The following is a 23,520-nucleotide window of genomic DNA, read 5'->3' as shown; positions in this document are numbered from 1 at the left end:
TATTCTTGCAAAGCACACTACATGTCTGGTGCAGTAATTGAGTGGGCACAGTAGCTGTGCTTGCTCAATCACTGCATGGGTATGGTCACTGTTGTTACTCACTGCCAGACTTCAATCCCAGCTGTTTAACCCCTTTGAAGCGGTAGATGACAAAATCTAAGTGGTTTACAGAGGGAGAGAGCTCCCGCTCTCACTCCACAGGGCCTGATAAGTGAAGTGTCATTGTAAAACTAGCAGGTTCAATGCATTGCAATGAACTATATATGTATATAATCAGTGATCAGGACATCAGAAGCTGAAGTCCCCTAGCGGAACTAAAATAAAAAGTTTAACAAATTTTTATAACGTTTTAAGTAAAACAACTTTTATCCTCTCAGCAAGCCTTTTGCTATAGAAAATAAATACATTTAAAAAACTAGACATATTTGGTATCACCTTATCTGTAACAAAAGGTCTAATTTGCATATTAAGAACAAGTATCATAATTTGGGTACAGACCCTCATATCAAGCAGGTGGAACACAGCTATGTGAGAGATTCCCTTGAAGGACTCAGTATGAGAATATTGGGAAAAACTCTATTTTCAACATTTATTATTATTGCGATCGTATTCACACATCCATACTAAAAAAAGGAACAGCACCTCCAGAGACAATCGCAGGTGCAAGCTACAATGGCAACAATGTAAGGCTCCTTTCACACTAGCGTTTGTCGGTCCGCTCGTGAGCTCCGTTTGAAGGAGCTCACGAGCGGACCCGAACGCCTCCGTCCAGCCCTGATGCAGTCTGAATGGAGCGGATCCGCTCAGACTGCATCAGTCTGGCGGCATTCAGCCTCCGCTCCGCTCGCCTCCGCACGGACAGGCGGACAGCTGAACGCTGCTTGCAGCGTTCAGCTGTCCGCCTGGCCGTGCGGAGGCGAGCGGATCCGTTCAGACTTACAATGTAAGTCAATGGGAACGGATCCGCTTGAAGATGTCACCATATGGCTCAATCTTCAAGCGGATCCGTCCCCCATTGACTTTACATTGAAAGTCTGAACGGATCCGCTCAGGCTACTTTCACACTTAGAATTTTTTCTAAGTTATTAATGCAGACGGATCCGTACTGAACGGAGCCTCCGTCTGCATTAATATGATCGGATCCGTTCAGAACGGATCCGATCGAACGCTAGTGTGAAAGTAGCCTTAAAAAGTAGCAGCACACCACTAAATGCACTAAGGGTGGATAAACAGGAGAATGTGTGAACAGGCTCAAATACATGAATACATGACTACCATACTTACTATCAAGGGGAGTAGAAGCTCTTAGCACATATAATTGATCAAAAATATGTTGGGCCCATCTACCAGACATCAAGGTGGCTTCTTATCATATGGGACCTACTCTAAGGCTTACTCGAGAGCGGACCGTGGAAACCCGGCCGGGATTCCTGCTGACAACATGAGCGCACGGCGTCATTGGTTGCTATGAGGCCGTGCGCTTCATGCAGCTGCTGCTGTACAGTAATACACTAGTATAGTGTATTACTGTACAGGAGCGACTGCATGAAGCGCACGGCGTCAAAGCAACCAATGACGCCGAGCGCTCATGCTGTCAGCAGGAATCCCGGCCGGGTTTCCACGGTCTGCTCTCGGCCACGGAACACGGCCGTGTGCATGAGGTCTAACCTGGAGTGTCCAGCTCCATTGTTACTCTGATTAAAAGCACCAGCCAGGTGGGAGTGGAGTGCTAAGTTCCAAAAGAGGGTGCCTACTCCTCTACTAAATATACAGTACATACTAGAAAAAGGAACAACACCTCCAGACACAATTGCAGGTGCAAGCTACAATGGCAACAATGTAGAAAAGTCATGTATTCATGTATTTGACCCTGTTCACACATTCTTCTGTTTATCCACCCTTAGTGCATTTAGTGGTGTCCTGCTACTTTTTTAAAAAAAACTTTTCTACATATTCACACATCCATGATGATCCACCTCCTATTTCTACTTATACAGTATATTTCTATACAACCCATATATATATTCCACTGTCTTGACAGTGTCAATAGTAATGGTGTTCATTTCATGGTAAAGTAAATGCATTTTTGTAAAAACAAACTTACAGAATTTTATTGCAAGGTTATTTGACTAAACAAGTTCTGAGGAAGGTTGCGTGTAATTATATTACAAATGTCTCTGCTCAGAACTGAGGAGATAGTGAAAACGTGTTTATAGCAGATAATTAAACATGAGAATCTGTAGACTGTCAACCAAGCAACAAAATCAAAATGTCTCAGTTTTAATGTATTAAAAATAAAGATTAAGCAGAAATCATTGCCACTTTTAATATCATCTGGGGCTGACCTTATTAGCATTTTCTGGCAGTAGGGTAGCTTAATAAAGAAAAAGAGGCAAAAACTGTTAACATTATACAGTACATATAGAAAATATTCAGCAGGCATCAGATTGTATAGAGTAAGGGGGGGCTCCCCTAAGGATAAGTAAAATGATTCATAATGAACTGGGTTTGTTACGAATGTCACAAAAATTTGACCGCCAAACAAACCCAAAGCTTTTCAGATTCACTTCAGACAAATCCATTAAAACGGTGAGCAGTGCCATTTTACTGCACATGTTGGTGGGTAAAACCACGAGTGCGGAAGAAGTATAGTCACATGACCCTGGGAGACAGTGGGGGAGAGGGGTTGCCCTGATTGGCTCAGATGCTGAAAAACAGCCCCATGAGCCAGGGAGATGCCTGTGGAGAACAAGCAAAAACTAATTCTGTGTTGAGATGTTGAAGAGGGTGGATAAGTCTATGCAGAAAATGATTTTACAAAGTTTAGAGAGGCACGGGCAAGCATCTATTCTAGTGTAAGGCTAAGTTCACATGGACCAGATTTCTGCGCGGGTGCAATGCGTGAGGTGAACGCATTGCACCCGCACTGAATCCGGACCAATTCACTTCTATGGGGCTGTGCACATGAGTGGTGATTTTGACGCATTACATGTGCGTTGCGTGAAAATCGCAGCATGCTCTATATTGTGCGTTTATCATGCAGCGCAGGCCCCATAGAAGTGAATGGGCCTGAGTGAAAATCGCAAGCATCCGCGGTGCGGTGCGATTTTCACGCACGGTTGCTAGGTGACAGTCTATTCATTGTATTATCTTCCCTTATAACATGGTTATAAGGGAAAATAATAGCATTCTTTAATACAGAATACTTAGTAGGTGGTCAATTGAGGGTTAAAAAATAAAAAATAATTAACTCACCTTCTCCTCTTGATCGCGTAGCTGCCGGTCTCTTCTTACTTCTTTAATTATGAGCTGCTGGCTAAAGGACCTGTGGTGATGTCAGATCACATGGTCCAATCACATGGTCCATCACTGTACCATGTGATCTGACATCACCACAAGTCCTTTAGCCGGCAGCTCATGATTAAATAAGTAAGAAGAGACCGGCAGCTACGCGATCAAGAGGAGAAGGTGAGTTAATTATTTTTTATTTTTTATCCCTCAATTGACCACCTACTAAGCATTCTGTATTAAAGAATGCTATTATTTTCCCTTATAACCATGTTATAAGGTAAAATAATAACATCTACACAGCACCGATCCCAAACCTGAACTTCAGTGAAGAAGTTCGGGTCTGGGTACCACAGTCAGTTTTTTATCACGCGCGTGCAAAAAACATTGCACCCGCGTGATAAAAACTGAACAATGGAACGCAATCACAGTCAAAATTGACTGCAATTGGGTACCTACTTGCACGGGTTTGCCGCAGTACACCTGTCACGCCCGTGTGAACTCAGCCTAACAGTGTAGGAAAAGAATAGAAATAAATAATTGTGTAGGAGCTTTTATCAGGGAAAACTTTGAGGGAGTGAGGGGCTAGGGCAGAGTGCCTAATAATATAGCTGTTGCATAATCTCATTCTAGCAGTTCTGCATTACAAAACCAGCCAAATATTTTTAAACAGAGACAGCTATTGTTTTTCTCTCAAAACTTCAGGGGTGGATAAGGTGCATGATAGGCCCGGGACTCCTCCCTCCATTTTGGTTTAGTTTTTTTTGTATGAAGAGACTGCGGTGCGTCGTGAGCACCACATTCTCTTCCTAGGCCATATCTTAAGACTAAAATAAATATCCCAAATTACCTCAAATTGGCTCCTAAACTGAAAAATGTTGTCACCAAATTTAAAATTCATCTAATTATAATAAAAAAGACCTGGAGGAAAATACAACACCACATACCTCTTACATCCAGTGACATCTATCATGTAGACCTTCTCTTTCCTCTTCTCCTCCATTTGACCCAGATCACCATGGGAAATTCTTTTAGCCACATCTTGTCCCTACAGAGTTTGTAACACAGACACGTTAGATTTCTCAATTTTTCCACCAAACTCCCCATCCAGGTTTCCCCACAGTGTCATCCTGCTGCCTCTCCCAATACTGTGCCCGTTGTGCTCCCCAATGCCCCAGGTACTATACTGCTGAAAAAATAGTGACCCTAATAGAGGGAATAATAGGGGTATTTTATCAAACTGGTGTAAAGAAGAACTGGTTACCCAAAAGAGCTGTCAAAAATGTATGGTGGAACCTGATTGGCTGTTATGGGCAAATAAGCCAATTCAACTGTACACCAGTTTGATAAATTACCCCAAATGTCCCTATAGTGTCCACAGCAGCTATAGTGTCCCTTACATTGTGCTCCAGGCAATAATCCCTGTATATTGACCCCAAAAATAATGGAATTGCCCCTACAGTGCCTCCCCAATAGCAACACCCCCATATAGTAATTTATCCCACACTGCTCCCACATAGTAATTTCCACCACACTGCACCCACACAGTAATTTCACCCACATAGTAATTTACCCCACACTTCCCCAACACAGTAATTTCCACCACACTGCCTCCACATAGTAATTTCCCCACACTGCCCCACATAATAATTTTCTCCACACTTCCCCCATATAGTATTTTCCATTTCATCCACCATGACGGCCCACATTGAGATTGACCCTTGACCTCTGTAGGGGCAGGAACACATAGAGAGTTTAAGAACCCCCCACCCCTCCACCTCCTCAGTGCTTTCCTGCCCCTACAGGGGCCAACACGTGGAGAGGATCTTCCTCAAGGAGGATTACATCGTTATTTTTTCCTTTGCAGGTTCTCCAGCTGGCCTCCCGCGGCATGGGCTAAGGCTGGCCAGCTTGGAGCATCGAGGACCCTCGTCTTGGCCTATGCCGAGGGCTGTGGTCCTCCCCATACCTCTTGTACTTCCTTCCCTCCTTAGGGAAGCAGTCGGGGGTGCCGGCTTCGCGGGCGCGCGGTATGCGGCGTTCTTCCTCCGGACATGCTGTGCGCTTGTGACCGGCTGGGGGAGCAGGTGCGGCGCATGGAGCGCTCAGGAGGCAGGCCGGACGTCGCACGCATCCTCTCATAGGCTCGTGCGGCGCCGGCTCTTGCCGTCACTAGGGGTGCAGCTTGATGACGTCAGACGCCGGGAAATTTGAAAAGGGAAGTAGACTGCGGTTCCCTCCAGCTCTTGCCTGCTGCACCGCGATGTCTGAGACACCTGCTCCCCGCCAGGAAGGCCCTGATCCCACTGCTGCCAGTACCGTGAGTCCCCTTCTGGGGGGTATATATTTCAGTCTTTTGAGATTGAAATACTAATTGTGGCATATCTGGTTGCTTCCTCACTCCAGGGCAGCAAGGAGTCAAAACCAAAATCCAAACTCTTAAAATGCTGCGCTTGCTCTAAGCGTCTCCCTGAGAACTACAAAAAAAGGTTGTGCAAATCTTGCACAATCGGAAATTTGGAAAGAAGAACAACCAGATATACTGTCTGAAATGAAATCTTTTATTGCGGACGGAATTAAGTCCTTTTTAGCCACCCTGACGGCCCCCGCTAGTACTCCCATCCCCTCCAAGAAACGCAAATTGTCCGCTATCTCCTCTTCTGAGGGCGAGGATGTTGAAGTGGCTTCCACCTCATCCAGACAATTTCCTAATGAGGAACCCTTGTCTGACGGGGAAATTCCGGACGAGGATAAGAAATATTTCTTCTCCGCTGATGAAATGGAGGAGCTGCTGAGAGCAGTTAGATCCACAATGGGTATCGAGGATACCCCTAAACCCCGTACGGTACAAGACGAAATGTTTGGGGGTCTTAGATCTAAATCCTCTATAGTTTTTCCCATTAATGAAAATATAAAGGAGATGATAATGGAAGAATGGTCAGACCCGGAGAAAAGGTTAGGCGTTCCTAAAGAGTTCAGAAACAGGCTCTGCTTTGATCCGACTGAATGCAAACTTTACAATCAGACCCCTAAAGTGGATCTACAGGTGGCTAAGGTAGTAAAAAAGACCGCCCTACCCTTTGAAGACTCCTCACAGTTGAGCGATCCTATGGATAGAAAGGCGGATGGGCTCCTAAAAAGATCCTGGGAATCAGCCATGTTCGGGGTCAAGACTAATATCGCTGCTACCTCTGTTGCTAGAGCAATGTATATATGGCTAGGGGAGTTGGACGAACACCTGAAAAATAAAACCCCAAGAGAAGAGATCAGAGACTCGCTCCCTCTTCTACGCTCCGCCACAGCATTTTTGGCCGATGCTTCTGCAGAGTCGATCCGTTTCTCAGCCAAGGATGCGGCTCTTTCTAATGCAGCCCGGCGGGCGTTATGGATGAAGGCCTGGTCCGGGGACAAGGCTTCCAAGGCCAAACTTTGCTCCATCCCCTTTTCCTGGGAATTTGTCTTCGGTCCCACTCTGGATAAAATCCTAGAGGGGGCGGCAGACAAGAAAAAGGTGTTCCCTGAGGAGAAGGATTCTAAAAAGAAGCCCTTTCGTCAATTCCAGCCTCAGCAGAGATCCTACAGGGGGAAAGGGAAAACTGGCCGATGGAGCTATCCCAAAGGAGGGAGAGGAAGAGGCTTCATCCTCAATCCCCAAAATAGACCAAACAAACAGCAGTGACGCCAAAGTAGGGGGGCGACTGATGGGTTTTCTATCTTCCTGGAAACAGGTAACTTCAAATCCCTGGGTTCTAAATGTAATCTCTCAGGGCTACAAGATAGAATTCGCATCAGTCCCCCCAAGAAGATTCTGCATCTCACCCCAGCGCAGGTCAGAACTTCCAAAAATTTGGCAGGGCGTCCAAGACCTCTTGGACCTAGGGGTGATTCAGAAGGTCCCTATCCCAGAGGAAAGGAGAGGGTTTTATTCCAGCCTTTTTTTAGTAAAAAAACCAGACCAATCCTTTCGCACCATTATAAACCTAAAACCCCCAAACAAGTCCATTCTATACAGGAGGTTCAGGATGGAGACAATCCCATCCACAATTCCCCTGATCCAGAAGGGGGCGTTCATGTCATCAATCGATCTAAAGGACGCCTACTACCACGTCCCCATTCATCATCTCTCTCAGAAGTATCTAAGATTTGCTATAAAGGGTCCAGACGGATCAATCCATCACTTTCAATACGTGGCCCTTCCCTTCGGTATCTCCTCGGCCCCCAGGGTCTTCACGAAGGTCGTAGTAGAGATGGTGGCCTATCTTCGTCAAGAGGGAGTTACAATCATCCCATATCTCGACGACTTCCTGATTCTGGGCAAGACAGAGTCCGAAAACCTCCGAGCAACGCAAAGATTCTCGGAATTCTTAAAAAGCTCGGCTGGATCATAAATCTAAAGAAATCCACCCTAATCCCATCCAGGAGAATAAGGTTCCTGGGTGTGGAACTGGACTCATCCCTGTTGAGAACTTTCCTCCCTCAGGACAAGGCCACGACTCTGACGGAAAAGATCCCAGCATTCCAGAGGACTCGCAGTTGCTTCATCCGGAAGGCCATGAGTCTCCTGGGAAGCCTAACCGCCTGCATCCCCTCGGTTGCCTGGTGCCAAGGCCACACAAGGGTGATCCAGAGTTGGATCCTAGGCATCTGGGACGGGAAGCAGGTAAGTCTGGACAAGACTTTCCGGATTCCACAGGCCGTAAAGACAGACCTAGACTGGTGGAAAGAAAGAGGAAGATTGCTTGGTGGCCTACAGTGGCAGAACCATCCGGCCGTTCAGGTTATCACGGACGCAAGCCTCGGAGGCTGGGGTGCAAAGATAGGAGATCATCTTCTACAGGGCTCCTGGCCAGCCGAGATACGAGTCAGATCCTCAAACTACAGAGAGCTGTATGCAGTCCTGGAGGCGTTATTAAGGGGAGAGAGTCTTTTAAAAGGGCAACACCTAAGAGTAATGTCCGACAACACCACAACGGTGGCCTATCTGCGACATCAAGGAGGGACAAGGTCACGGCCTCTGGGTGTGTTAGCAAGAAGAATCTTCTCCTGGGCAGAAGATAACGTCTTATCTCTCTCCGCCATCCACCTAAGGGGCTGCGAAAATACGATAGCAGACTTCATGAGCAGGAGGACGATAGATCCAGGAGAATGGTCTCTGAACAGGGATATCTTCCGGAAGATCTCGGAAAGATGGGGCCGTCCGGAGGTAGACTTGTTCGCCTCCAGAAAAAATGCGCAGGTGGAATGCTTCTGCTCTGTAAACCTGGAGGACAGACCCTGGGCAATCGATGCCCTATCGATACACTGGAATTGGAACCTGGCCTACGCCTTCCCCCCAATACCTCTTCTTCCCCGGGTCATCCAGAAACTCCTAGGGGAACCAACTACTCTGATCCTAATAGCCCCTTCATGGCCAAAGAGGAGTTGGTTCTCCACTCTAAAACAGCTATCGCTGGAGGATCCATGGGAAATCCCTTTCCAGAGGGATGTTCTAGTCCAGGGCCCTCTACTTCATCCAGACCCCGGGATATTCAAACTGTCAGTCTGGATCCTGAGAGCGAGACATTAAGAAACAGGGGTCTTTCAGAAAACGTGATACTTACCCTAAGGGCCAGTAGGAAAAAGGTGACGTCTGCCATCTACCTAAAGATCTGGAAGAGATACTGTTCCTGGTTAGGAGTGGAGCGCCCAGACACCTCATCCCCTCCCATCAATATAATCTTGGACTTTCTGCAGTGCGGCTTGGAATTGGGCCTAAGACCTAGTACCCTGAAAGGCCAGGTTTCTGCTCTCAGCTCTTTTTATGACTGCAGCCTAGCTAGCCACAGATGGATCAGGAGTTTTTTTTAGAGCGGTTTCAAGATTGAGACCCTCTCTGAAATCCAGGGCCCCTACTTGGGACCTTAACATCATCCTAGAAGGCCTAACAAAACCTCCCTTTGTACCGTTATCAGAAATCTCTTTAAAACACCTTTCCCTAAAAACTGCCTTTTTAATTGCTATCACCTCAGCCAGACGTATTGGAGAGATCCAGGCCCTTTCTTGTAGGGAACCCTATCTCCAGATCACCAAAGATCACATCCGTTTGACTCTCGATCCAGGTTTTCTCCCAAAAGTAGTCTCCCCCTTTCATCGGGAACAGGAGATCTTTCTACCTTCCATCCCCAGATCTGAATCTTCAGGGTCTAGCGTTAATTTACATGTCTTAGATGTCAGGGATACAGTGATCCAGTACCTGGATTCTACCAGGGATTTTAGGGTTGATGGCAATCTCCTTGTTCAGTTTTCGGGGGAAAATAAGGGAAAGAAACTAGCTAGGTCTTCCATAGCCAGATGGATCAGATCCACCATTGAATGTTGTTACAGGATCCAGAATAAACCCAGTCCTGATAATGTTAAGGCCCACTCTACTAGGGCCACTGCCTCCTCTTGGGCTGAGAAAGGAGGAGTCTCGCTGGACCAGATTTGCAAGGCTGCAACCTGGTCAAGCACCAATACCTTCGTAAAACATTACCGTCTTAATCTTCCGGATTCAAATGAAACTCTTTTCGGCCGGAAGGTTTTACAGGCGTTATCCCCACCCTTTTAGTTATCTGTTATATCTCAATGTGGGCCGTCATGGTGGATGAAATGGAAAAACCGCAATTAGACTTAATGGTAATTCCGTTTCCTTGAATCCACCATGACGACCCATACTATTCCCCTTCCCAAAAAAATTAATTAAAAAAAGGGAGATATATACTTACGAATGTAATTTCCCCACACTGCCCCACATAGTAATTTCCCCACACTGCCCCACATAGTAATTTCCCCACACTGCCCCACATAGTAATTTCCCCACACTGCCCCACATAGTAATTTCCCCACACTGCCCCACATAGTAATTTCCCCACACTGCCCCACATAGTAATTTCCCCACACTGCCCCACATAGTAATTTCCCCACACTGCCCCACATAGTAATTTCCCCACACTGCCCCACATAGTAATTTCCCCACACTGCCCCACATAGTAATTTCCCCACACTGCCCCACATAGTAATTTCCCCACACTGCCCCATATAGTAATTTCCCCACACTTCCCCATATAGTATTTTGCTTCCACATAGCAATTTCCCCCACACTGCCCCATATAGTATTTTGCTTCCACATAGCAATTTCCCCCACACTGCCCCAACGCAGCAATTTCCCCCACACTGCCCCAACGCAGCAATTTCCCCCACACTGCCCCAACGCAGCAATTTCCCCCACACTGCCCCAACGCAGCAATTTCCCCCACACTGCCCCAACGCAGCAATTTCCCCACACTGCTCCAACGCAGCAATTTCCCCCACACTGCCCCAACGCAGCAATTTCCCCCACACTGCCCCAACGCAGCAATTTCCCCCATATAGTAATTTCTCCCACACTGCCCCATATAGTAATTTGCACCTACATAGCAATTGCCCCCACACAGTAGTTTCCCCCACACTGCCCCCACACAGTAATTTCCCCCACACAGTAATTTCCCCCACACTGCCCCCACACAGTAATTTCCCCCACACTGCCCCATATAATAATTTCCCTTACACTGCCCCATATAATAATTTCCCTTACACTGCCCCATATAATAATTTCCCTTACACTGCCCCATATAATAATTTCCCTTACACTGCCCCATATAATAATTTACCCCACACTTCCCCAACACAGTAATTTACCCCACATAGTAATTTCCAGCACACTGCCTTCACATAGTAATTTCCCCACACTGCCCCACATAGTAATTTCCCCACACTGCCCCACATAGTAATTTCCCCACACTGCCCCACATAGTAATTTCCCCACACTGCCCCACATAGTAATTTCCCCACACTGCCCCACATAGTAATTTCCCCACACTGCCCCACATAGTAATTTCCATTTCATCCACCATGACGGCCCACATTGAGATTGACCCTTGACCTCTGTAGGGGCAGGAACACATAGAGAGTTTAAGAACCCCCCACCCCTCCACCTCCTCAGAGGGATGTTCTAGTCCAGGGCCCTCTACTTCATCCAGACCCCGGGATATTCAAACTGTCGGTCTGGATCCTGAGAGCGAGACATTAAGAAACAGGGGTCTTTTAGAAAAAGTGATACTTACCCTAAGGGCCAGTAGGAAAAAGGTGACGTCTGCCATCTACCTAAAGATCTGGAAGAGATACTGTTCCTGGTTAGGAGTGGAGCGCCCAGACACCTCCTCCCCTCCCATCAATAGGATCTTGGACTTTCTGCAGTGCGGCTTGGAATTGGGCCTAAGACCTAGTACCCTGAAAGTCCAGGTTTCTGCTCTCAGCTCTTTTTATGACTGCAGCCTAGCTAGCCACAGATGGATCAGGAGTTTTTTTAGAGTGGTTTCAAGATTGAGACCCTCTCTGAAATCCAGGGCTCCTACTTGGGACCTTAACATCGTCCTAGAAGGCCTAACAAAACCTCCCTTTGTACCGTTATTAGAAATCTCTTTAAAACACCTTTCCCTAAAAACTGCCTTTTTAATTGCTTTCACCTCAGCCAGACGTATTGGAGAGATCCAGGCCCTTTCTTGTAGGGAACCCTATCTCCAGATCACCAAAGATCACATCCGTTTAACTCTCGATCCAGGTTTTCTCCCAAAAGTAGTCCCCCCCCTTTCATCGGGAACAGGAGATCTTTCTACCTTCCATCCCCAGATCTGAATCTTTAGGGTCTAGCGTTAATTTACATCTCTTAGATGTCAGGGATACAGTGATCCAGTACCTGGATTCTACCAGGGATTTTAGGGTTGATGGCAATCTCCTTGTTCAGTTTTCGGGGAAAAATAAGGGAAAGAAACTAGCTAGGTCTTCCATAGCCAGATGGATCAGATCCACCATTGAATGTTGTTACAGGATCCAGAATAAACCCAGTCCTGATAATGTTAAGGCCCACTCTACTAGGGCCACTGCCTCCTCTTGGGCTGAGAAAGGAGGAGTCTCGCTGGACCAGATTTGCAAGGCTGCAACCTGGTCAAGCACCAATACCTTCGTAAAACATTACCGTCTTAATCTTCCGGATTCAAATGAAACTCTTTTCGGCCGGAAGGTTTTACAGGCGTTATCCCCACCCTTTTAGTTATCTGTTATATCTCAATGTGGGCCGTCATGGTGGATGAAATGGAAAAACCGCAATTAGACTTACCGGTAATTCCGTTTCCTTGAATCCACCATGACGGCCCATACTATTCCCCTTCCCAAAAAAAAAAAAGAGGGAGATATATACTTACGAATATATCTTTTCATATATACGTACTTTAGGATAAATAGGAGTTTAAGGGTATGAATTAATATCCTTTTACTTTTGTTCCACCTTTTCGGGTAATTGTAAAGCACTGAGAAGGTGGAGGGGTGAGGGGTTCTTAAACTCTCTATGTGTTCCTGCCCCTACAGAGGTCAAGGGTCAATCTCAATGTGGGCCGTCATGGTGGATTCAAGGAAACTGAATTACCGGTAAGTCTAATTGCGGTTTTTCTCCTACACCGACCCATATAGTATTTTGCTTCCACATAGCAATCTCCCCCACACTGCCCCAACACAGTAGTTTCCCCCACACTGCCCCAACACAGTAGTTTCCCCCACACTGCCCCAACACAGTAGTTTCCCCCACACTGCCCCAACACAGTAGTTTCCCCCACACTGCCCCAACACAGTAGTTTCCCCCACACTGCCCCAACACAGTAGTTTCCCACACTGCCCCAACACAGTAGTTTCCCACACTGCCCCAACACAGTAGTTTCCCACACTGCCCCAACACAGTAGTTTCCCACACTGCCCCAACACAGTAGTTTCCCACACTGCCCCACATAGTAATTTCCCCTCATAGTAATTTCCCCACACTGCCCCACATAGTAATTTCCCCACACTGCCCCACATAGTAATTTCCCCACACTGCCCCATATAGTAATTTCCCCACACTGCCCCACATAGTAATTTCCCCACACTGCCCCACATAGTAATTTCCCCACACTGCCCCACATAGTAATTTCCCCACACTGTCCCACATAGTAATTTCCCCACACTGCCCCACATAGTAATTTCCCCACACTGCCCCACATAGTAATTTCCCCACACTGCCCCACATAGTAATTTCCCCACACTGCCCCACATAGTAATTTCCCCACACTGCCCCACATAGTAATTTCCCCACACTGCCCCACATAGTAATTTCCCCACACTGCCCCACATAGTAATTTCCCCACACTGCCCCACATAGTAATTTCCCCACACTGCCCCACATAGTAATTTCCCCACACTGCCCCACATAGTAATTTCCCCACACTGCCCCACATAGTAATTTCCCCACACTGCCCCACATAGTAATTTCCCCACACTGCCCCACATAGTAATTTCCCCACACTGCCCCACATAGTAATTTCCCCACACTGCCCCACATAGTAATTTCCCCACACTGCCCCACATAGTAATTTCCCCACACTGCCCCACATAGTAATTTCCCCACACTGCCCCACATAGTAATTTCCCCACACTGCCCCACATAGTAATTTCCCCTCACTGCCCCACATAGTAATTTCCCCACACTGCCCCACATAGTAATTTCCCCACACTGCCCCACATAGTAATTTCCCCACACTGCCCCACATAGTATTTTGCTGCCCCAACGCATCAATTTCCCCCACACTGCCCCAACGCATCAATTTCCCCCACACTGCCCCAACGCATCAATTTCCCCCACACTGCCCCAACGCATCAATTTCCCCCACACTGCCCCAACGCATCAATTTCCCCCACACTGCCCCAACGCATCAATTTCCCCCACACTGCCCCAACGCAGCAATTTCCCCCACACTGCCCCAACGCAGCAATTTCCCCCACACTGCCCCAACGCAGCAATTTCCCCCACACTGCCCCAACGCATCAATTTCCCCCACACTGCCCCAACGCATCAATTTCCCCCACACTGCCCCAACGCATCAATTTCCCCCACACTGCCCCAACGCATCAATTTCCCCCACACTGCCCCAACGCATCAATTTCCCCCACACTGCCCCAACGCAGCAATTTCCCCCACACTGCCCCAACGCAGCAATTTCCCCCACACTGCCCCAACGCAGCAATTTCCCCCACACTGCCCCAACGCAGCAATTTCCCCCACACTGCCCCAACGCAGCAATTTCCCCCACACTGCCCCAACGCAGCAATTTCCCCCACACTGCCCCAACGCAGCAATTTCCCCCACACTGCCCCAACGTAGCAATTTCCCCCACACTGCCCCAACGTAGCAATTTCCCCTACACTGCCCCAACGCAGCAATTTTCCCCACACTGCCCCAACGCAGCAATTTCCCCCACATAGTAATTTTGCCACAGTGCCCCCACATAGTAATTTTCCAACAGTGCCCCCACATAGTAATTTTCCAACACTGCCCACACATAGTAATTTCCCCCACCTTGCCCCCACATAGTAATTTCCCCCACACTGCAGTTCCCCCACATAGTAATTTTCCAACAGTGCCCCCACATAGTAATTTTCCAACACTGCCCACACATAGTAATTTCCCCCACCTTGCCCCCACATAGTAATTTCCCCCACACTGCAGTTCCCCCACATAGTAATTTCCCCCACACTGCCCCCACATAGTAATTTGCCCACACACTGCCCCATGTAGTAATTTCCCCCACATAGTAATTTCCCCCACGCTGCCCCACATAGTAATTTGCCCCCACATAGTAATTTCTCCCACACTGCCCCAACACAGTAATTTCTCCCACACTGCCCCACATAGTAATTTGCCCCACATAATAGTCCATCCCATAATAATTTGGCCCCACACAGCCACCACATAGTAATACTTCCAAAATATTTTTTCCCCACATAGTAATTTGCCCCATAGAGAAACCCCAATATAGTAATTTCCTCCCGATGTACTCGATGTCTCTTCACTAATATGTCCTCCTGTGTGTCCTCACCCCACGTGTCCCCTAAAGTAGACACATGAAATAAAATAAAAAGGAATATTCACCTATGTTCAGCGCCAGGCGCTTGCTCGCAGAGAAAGGCGGGATGAGGCAAGCGCACACACGTCACAGTGCTGCGTCCCGGCACAGGAGAGCGATGACGTCATCACTCCCTCCTGCGCCGGGATTTCACTACCGCATAGGCCTCAGGCCTACTTATCCTGAAGCCTATAACGGTGATTGGCAGCGGGACAGGAAGCTATGTGCTACCGTGCCCCGCCGCAGTTTGTGGGCCTTCAGGTCGGGGTTGGGCCCCCGGCGATGCCCACCCGAACTCCCCTATTGTAATCCACCACTGTCAGGGCCAAGTCTGCTTCTATTGTGGTCAGCTCGAGAACTGGTTATGCTGCTGATACTTTGGCACAGGCTCAAAATGTACCAGAATTAGGCCATGCTCGGCTGCCTCTAGCTCTGTATGAACAACTCCCATATGATGCTTTCTTTCTACAAGGCCAGCTGGCACATAAAACCCCAGCTGTGCGCAAGATATGCAGGATTAAAATAAGACATGGACATTCAAACATACACTGACCAAAAATATAAACCGAACACTTTCGGTTTTGCTCCCATTTTGCATGAGCTGAACTCAAAGATCTGAAAGATTTTCTACATACACAAATGACCCATTACTCTCAAATATTATTCACAAATCTGTCTAAATCTGTGTTAGTGAGCACTTCTCTTTTGCCGAGAAAACCCATCCCACCTCACAGGTGTGGCATATTAAGGTGCTGATTAGACAGCATGAATATTGCACAGGTGTGCCTTAGGCTGACCACAATAAAAGACCACTCTGAAATGTGCAGTTTGATCACACAGCACAATGCCACAGATGTCACATTAAGGAATTCGCATTAAGGAATTCAATGTATAGCTTGGTGAATGGTGTCTGAACCAAAGGTTTGGCTTTGTGTCTCATGTTAGCTCTTGTTGGAATGGAAAAGAACTGTACAAGAAAGATGGTTTGCATCTTTCTCTCAAGGGAACGAATGTCCTCGGTGAACAGTTCCAAGTATTTGCTAAGAAGCATTTAAACTAGGAAAGGGGGGCAAAAGAGTGATAATCCAGCAGTCCGACTGCCCCCCGGAACAATGCCAGAAGAGGCCAGTAGCACAAAGGTTAAGAAATGACAAGCTCAGAGTCTTGTCTACAAATGCTCGCAGTCTAGGGAATAAGATCAATGAACTTGAGGCTATAATGGCATCTGAGAATATAGATGTAGTGGCTGTTACTGAGACATGGTTCAAGGGGAGTAATGACTGGGATACATCAATACCAGGGTTCTCTCTATACAGGAAATACCGAGTAGGCAAGAAGGGGGGAGGGGTGGCCCTGTATGTGAAAGATAGCATAAAATCTAATTTGATACAAGTTAGCGAGAACAATTTGGAGTCCGTTTGGGTTACCTTGCAGCTTGATAATCATAAGGTAACTCGTGTAGGTGTGATATATAGACCACCTAGCCAAGTCAAAGAATTAGATGATCTACTAGTTGAGGAAATAGCTAAAATGACATTGAAGGGGGAAGTTATCATTATGGGAGACTTCAATCTTCCAGATGTAAACTGGAAAACCAAAATAGCTTGTTTTGCCAGGAGTACAGATATTCTAAATTCCCTACTGGGATTATCTCTACAGCAAGTAGTGGAAAAGCCAACCCGGAAGGAGGCCATTTTAGATTTAGTATTCACAAATGGGAATTTGGTATCTGATATTACTGTAGGGGAAAGCTTGGGATCTAGTGATCACCAGTCAGTGTGGTTTACTATAAGTACAGTGACTGAGTCACACCACACAAAAACAAAAGTTTTAGATTTTAGAAAAACTGACTTTTCTAAAATTAGATTAGTGGTACACGAGTCCCTATCAGACTGGAACAGTTTCATTGGAGTCCAGGAGAAATGGGACTACTTAAAAGTGGCACTATTGAAGGCAACAGAAAATTGCATTAGGCTTGTCAGTAAAAGCAAAAAAAGGAAGAGACCACTGTGCTACTCAGCAGAAGTGGCCAAAATCATTAAAATTAATCATTTAATCATTTAGGAATTATAAAAAAAATAAAAATATGAGGATGACAGACAAATTTATAAGATTTGGCAGAGAGAGGCCAAACAAGTTATAAGAGCTTTTAAAGCACAGGCAGAAGAGAAATTAGCTCAGTCAGGGAAAAAAGGCGATAAGGCATTCTTCAGATACGTAAATGAAAAAAGGAAACTAAAACAAGGAATTGCCAAATTAAAAACTAAAGAAGGAAGGTATATGGAAGAAGATAAAGAACTAGCTGACTGCCTCAATGAATACTTCTCCTTCATTTTCCTTTGTAAAAACTGAACAGAAGGACAGAAGACTAATTAATCTTTTGACGCATGTGTCTTTACAGTGGAAAAGGTTCTAAGTCAACTGTCTAAAATGAATACAAATAAGTCACAGGGGCCTGATGGGATACACCCAAAGCTATTAAAAGAGCTCAGCGGTGAACTAGCAAAACCATTAACAGATTTATTTAACCAATCACTGGCAACAGGAGTCGTCCCAGAAGATTGGAAATTAGCAAATGTTGTGCCCATTCACAAGAAAGGTAGTAAGGAGGAATCGGGCAACTATAGGCCAGTAAGCCTGACATCAATAGTGGGGAAATTAATGGAAACCATACTTAAGGAGATGATTGTGGAACATCTAAAATCCCATGGATTGAAAGATGAAAAACAGCATGGGTTTACTTCAGGGAGATTATGTCAAACTAATCTTATTGATTTTTTTGATTGGGTGACTAAAATAATCGATGGAGGAGGTGCAGTAGACATCGCTTATCTAGACTTTAGTAAGGCTTTTGATACTGTCCCACATAGAAGGCTTATCAATAAAGTGCAGTCATTGGGCTTGGACTCCCATATTGTTGAATGGATTAGGCAGTGGCTGAGGGACAGACAACAGAGGGTTGTAGTCAATGGAGTATATTCAGACCAAGGTCTTGTTACCAGTGGGGTACCTCAGGGATCTGTTCTGGGACCCATATTGTTTAATATCTTTATCAGCGAAATTGCAGAAGGTCTCAATGGTAAGGTGTGTCTTTTTGCTGATGATACAAAGATTTGTAACAGGGTTGTTGTTCCTGGAGGAATACACCAAATGGAAAAGGACTTAGGAAAACTAGAGGAATGGTCAAAAATCTGGCAACTAAAATTTAATGTTGATAAGTGCAAGATAATGCACCTGGGACGTAAAAACCCAAGAGCAGAATATAAAATCAGTGATACAGTCCTCACCTCAGTATCTGAGGAAAGGGATTTAGGGATCATTATTTCAGAAGACTTAAAGGTAGGCAGACAATGTCACAGAGCAGCAGGAAATGCTAGCAGAATGCTTGGGTGTATAGCAAGAGGAATTACCAGTAGAAAGAGGCAGGTGCTCATGCCGCTCTACAGAGCACTAGTGAGACCTCATTTGGAGTATTGTGCTCAGTACTGGAGACCATATCTCCAGAAGGATATTGATACTTTGGAGAGAGTTCAGAGAAGAGCTACTAAACTGGTACATGGATTGCAGGATAAAACTTACCAGTTAATAAGTTTATTAACCAAACTTACTTTGGTTAATAATAATCTCTACACTGCGAGCTCCCTATACATAAGCTAAATATTCATTTTTGTTCAGTAGATTTTGTTAAAAAGCTATTTTTATAATATGTAAATTACCTTGCTACCAGCAAGTAGGGCGGCTACTTGCTGGTAGCAGCCGCATCCTCCTCTCATAATGACGCCCCCTCCGCTCAGTGAGTGACAGGGCCAGGGAACGGTATCGTTCTCGGCTGGCCCTGTTTGAATTCAAAATATCGCGCCTGCGCCGTACCTGTCTTTAATCGGCGCAGGTGCTCTGTCGGCCGCTCCATCCTCAATGCGCCTGCGCCGATGACGTCACATCTACACCCGGCGCAGGCGCATTGAGGATGGAGCGGCCGAGAGAGCATCCGCCTCTCAGTGCGCCTGCGCCGATTAAAGACAGGTACGGCGCAGGCGCGATATTTTAGATCACACGGTCATTGGATATCAATTTTCCAGCAGGCAAGTGTACTACAGGCCCCAAAAATTATGCATTCAGCGTACATAAAAGAACAAGTAAGTAGGTAGCTTAAGGTAGATTACACGGTCATTATATATACATTTTCGGGCAGGCCAGTGTACTACAGGCCCCAAAAATTATACATTCAGCATACATAAAAGAACAAGTATGTGGCTGGAGGTAGATTACAATGTCATTGGATATCAATTTTACAGCAGGCCAGTGTACTACAGGCCCCAAAAATTATGCATTCAGCATACATAATAGAACAAGTAAGTATGTATGCTGGCATTAGTAAATTAAATTAAACGTGGTTGTCACAGGTGTTCCTGTGAGATCATGCCTCATAAATTCCTCCGAGATCATGCCTCATAAATTTTTAGAAATGTGAGGTAGTCCACACTGATGTGAGCTAGGCGAGTGTGCTTATTGGTCATGACCCCCCCCACCCCCCCGCCGCGCTGAACGTCCTTTCGGACAGGACACTCGTCGAGGGGCAAGCCAACAGTTCCATGGCAAATTGTGCCAGCTCTGGCCACAGGTCAAGCCTGCACACCCAGGAGTCCAAGGGTTCCTCGCTTCTCAGAGCGTCCACATCGGCCTTTAACCCAATGTAGTCGGACACCTGTCGGTCTAGGCGTTCCCTGAGGCTGGATCCGGAGGGAGGCTGTCGATGGGTTGGCTGCAAGAATGATCTCATATTCGATGTGACCAACACATCTTCACACTGCCCTCTTCTTGCATGCACTGTTGGATTGGTACCCACAACTTTTTCTCTGTGAAGTGGAAATTCCTCTCCCAGCGCCCGCAAAAGCAGAATGCAGCATTTCTCGAAGCAAGGCCTGGAAGTGCTGCATTCTGACAGCCCTCTGTGATGCTGGTAACATGTCCGCCAGAACTAAAGAACCCCATTTTCACTAAACTGGAAGCGCTGGAGTGGCCTGGCTCCTGTTCATCGTACAGGATAATGTCGTCCTTGGTCTCCTCCCTCCAGCCACGGACAACACCAGGGATCCCAGAAAAGCTTAAAGCACACTCTTCTTGCTCCTCCTCCACCCAGAAACCATCCTCCTCTGACTCCTTTTCAGACTCCTGACTTTTCTCAGATGGAGTAGCCCTCCTGGTAATTCATCGAGCATTGCGACTTCCTCATCTTCCTGCTCCTGCTCCTCGACGGCTTGATCAATGACACAACGCAATGCATGCTCCAGAAATAAGTAGTAAGGTACGATGTCACTGATTGCGCCCTGGCTGCGACTGACCAGTTTGGTGATCGCCTCAAATGGCCACAGAAGTCTGCATGCTTCGAGCATAAGCAGCCACTGGTGCAGTGAAAAAAACCAAGCTCCCCAGAACCTGTCCTGCCGCAGAGTTCGTACAGGTAGTCGTTAACTGTATGTTTCTGCTGGAGCAGCTTATCAAGCATATACAAGGTGGAGTTCCATCACGTCGGGCAGTCACATATCAGAGGTCTGACGGGCAGGTGGTGTCGCCGCTGAACATCAGCAAGGCGAGCCATGGCCATGTAAGATCTTGTAAAATGGCCAGAGATTTTCCTGGCCTGCCGCAAGAAGTCCTGGACTCCAGGGTATTTGGCAACAAATCGCTGCACAACTAAGTTCAGGACGTGTGCCATGCACGGCACGTGTGTCATTTTGCCCTGTTTCAGCCTGCTCAGCAGATGGCCCTGTTGTCACACACCACTTTACCAACTGTCAAATTGAGTGGGGTTAGCCACTGATCGACCTACGACCGCAAAGCTGAAAGAAGTGAAGGACCAGTGTGGCTCTTGGAAAAGGAGTAGTCAGCTGATCAGGAGACAGAGGATGAAGTACGAAGAGGAGAACAAGAGGCAGGCATGCATGCATGCAATCCATGGCGCTAGCACCAAATACACACGGGTTCCACGGGTTGCATGCTTGCAATGGGCAGTAAAAGTAATGTACCTTCCTTGCCTGTGTTTGCTAGACCACGTGTCTGTGGTCAGATGTATCTTGGCACCGACACTGTGTGCCAGAGATACATTCACTTGCCGCTGAACGTGGCCAAATAGGTCCGGGATGTCATTCTGGGAGAAATATTTCCTTCCGGGAACCTTCCATTGTAGTGTGCCAATGACCACAAATTTTCTAAAGGCCTTCGAGTCCACCAGTTTATATGGCAGTAGTTGGCGGGCCATCAGTTCCAACAAGCCAGCGGTCAGCTGTTGGGCAAGAGGGTAATCCGGCATCATCATCTTTTTTTCGCTCCAACATTTGGGCCATGGAAGCCTGCCTTTTGCCAGATGAACGCAACGACAGCATGGTGGAAGGTGGATTAGAGGACAAATGGGAGGAGAGAGGAGAAGAGGCAGGACGTGGAGCACCAGGAGTGTGTCTTTGTGGGTTCTGACGGTGTTTCTTCCACTGGGCTCGGTGAAGGGAGGCCAGGTGCCTTCTTAAGGCGGTCGTTCCTAGGTGAGTGTTTGGCTTCCGCGACTTATGCGTTGACAGCACAGGCTGCAGATGGCAACACTATTGTCAGCAGCAGACACGTTAAAAAGGCACACACTGGGGAGCCATGTTCTGACATCCTGGGAGCGCCAGATGTGACCTCACATGGTGGATGGCTCGTTCCAGATACAATAGCAGTCTGCTTTTTGCCTCCTGTGCACTGTAAGTACTGTTTGCTTTTCCTCCTTCTCCTCCCTATCTGCTGCTCTGTCTGTCCCTCTGAACTCCCCTCCTCTTCCTCTCTTGTGGGCACCCATGTGATGTCCATAGACATGCCATCATTCCCTTCGCCTCCACTAACATTAGAGATCTCGGAGTAGGCAGCAACAGCGGGGACCACCCTCCTTGGGCTGATCTGGGTACTGTCGTTAGACTGCTGGGTGGCGACCGTTGATACCTCCTCTTCCTGATCCTATGCCAAGAATGGCTGTGTATCGGTAAAGTCTTGTAATGGATGGGAAAATAATTCCTTTGACTCGAGCGGATTGGATATGGTGGTGGTGGTGGTGGTGTCTTTGGGGGTGCACACAGTAGAGAGTGAAGAGGGTGCAGCAGTTGAAGGCTGAGTGAGCCACTCAACCAAGTCTGGTGCATTATTTGACGTAATCGCACGCACCTTCTGCAACTTCCCACTTAGGCTCCGGCCTGGTGCACCTCCTTGACCCCTACAACCCCTATGGAATGGCCTGCCTCTGCCTGTTATTTTCAAAATGACCCTGTAGCTGCAGTAACGCGCCACATCCTCAAACAAATGCTGCACTACCTAAATGCACTTTATAGAAAGTATATAATTGGTATTAAACACCCCTGCTTCAATATGTTGTTTTGGGGGGGGGACCGGTATATCACACCAGTAGAAATTATTTGTTCCAATAGCGTTTGGCACTCTGTGTAGCTGCAGTATCACAGCAGAACCGCACGCAATGTCTGCACAATACAAATGCACTATAATATACTTTCTATGTTAAAAAGTATATTATAAGTATATCACACCCCTCAGTATGTCACACCTATCGATAGCACACCTATACCAGTCCTTAAAAGGACTTTTGTGGCCCTATTAGCTAATGTTTGCCCTATTAGCTAATGTTAGCCTGTCCCTGCTCTACACAGCAACCTCTCCCTACACTGGCAAAAGACTGAATGTAAAATGGCGGCCATATCGGGTTTATTTATAAGATAATGGGGTAAGTCCATGTGCTGAAACATCTCAATTGGCTGTCCTGTACCACTAGATGGATGTGTCATGGGTCAAAGTTCTTCACAATGTAAAAAAATATGGTGCCGGCGGACTTCCTCATATGTTCGCCCGTTTGGCGAACTGAGAACAAGCAAAATTCGTTCTGCCGCCGAACCACAAGGCCATCTCTAGCTGACGTCAACGTTGTGGATCGAGTGGCCCATGGTAGCGGTGGGGTTAGGGTATGGGCAGGCCTATTTTGTGGACAACGAACGCAGGTGCATTTTATTGATGCCATCTTGAATGCACAGAGATACTATGACAAGATCCTGAGGCCCATTGCTGTGCCATTCATCCACGACCATCACCTCATGTTGCAGCATGATGTTGCACGGCCCCATATTGTAAGGATCTGTACACAATTCCTGGGAGCTGAAAACATCCCAGTTCTTGCATGGCCAGCATACTCACCGGACATGTCACCCATTGAGCATGT

General features: G+C 46.9%; 1 protein-coding gene across 1 annotated transcript in view; it reads left to right on the top strand.

Annotated features, from left to right (window-relative positions):
* The first annotated feature begins 7,535 nt into the window (after positions 1–7,535).
* LOC122919807 (posterior protein-like) overlaps positions 7,536–23,520 on the top strand; it is a 110,877-nt gene continuing 94,892 nt past the window's right edge. The window contains 2 exon segments of the mRNA XM_044268997.1: positions 7,536–7,664; positions 7,769–7,948. Coding sequence (XP_044124932.1) covers positions 7,536–7,664; positions 7,769–7,948 — 309 coding nt within the window.

This window comes from Bufo gargarizans, chromosome 9, assembly GCF_014858855.1.
Source record: "Bufo gargarizans isolate SCDJY-AF-19 chromosome 9, ASM1485885v1, whole genome shotgun sequence".
In the NCBI taxonomy this organism is placed as follows: Eukaryota; Metazoa; Chordata; class Amphibia; order Anura; family Bufonidae; genus Bufo; species Bufo gargarizans.
Note: the sequence above shows the minus strand (reverse complement) of the source record. Positions and strands in the feature narration are given on the sequence as shown.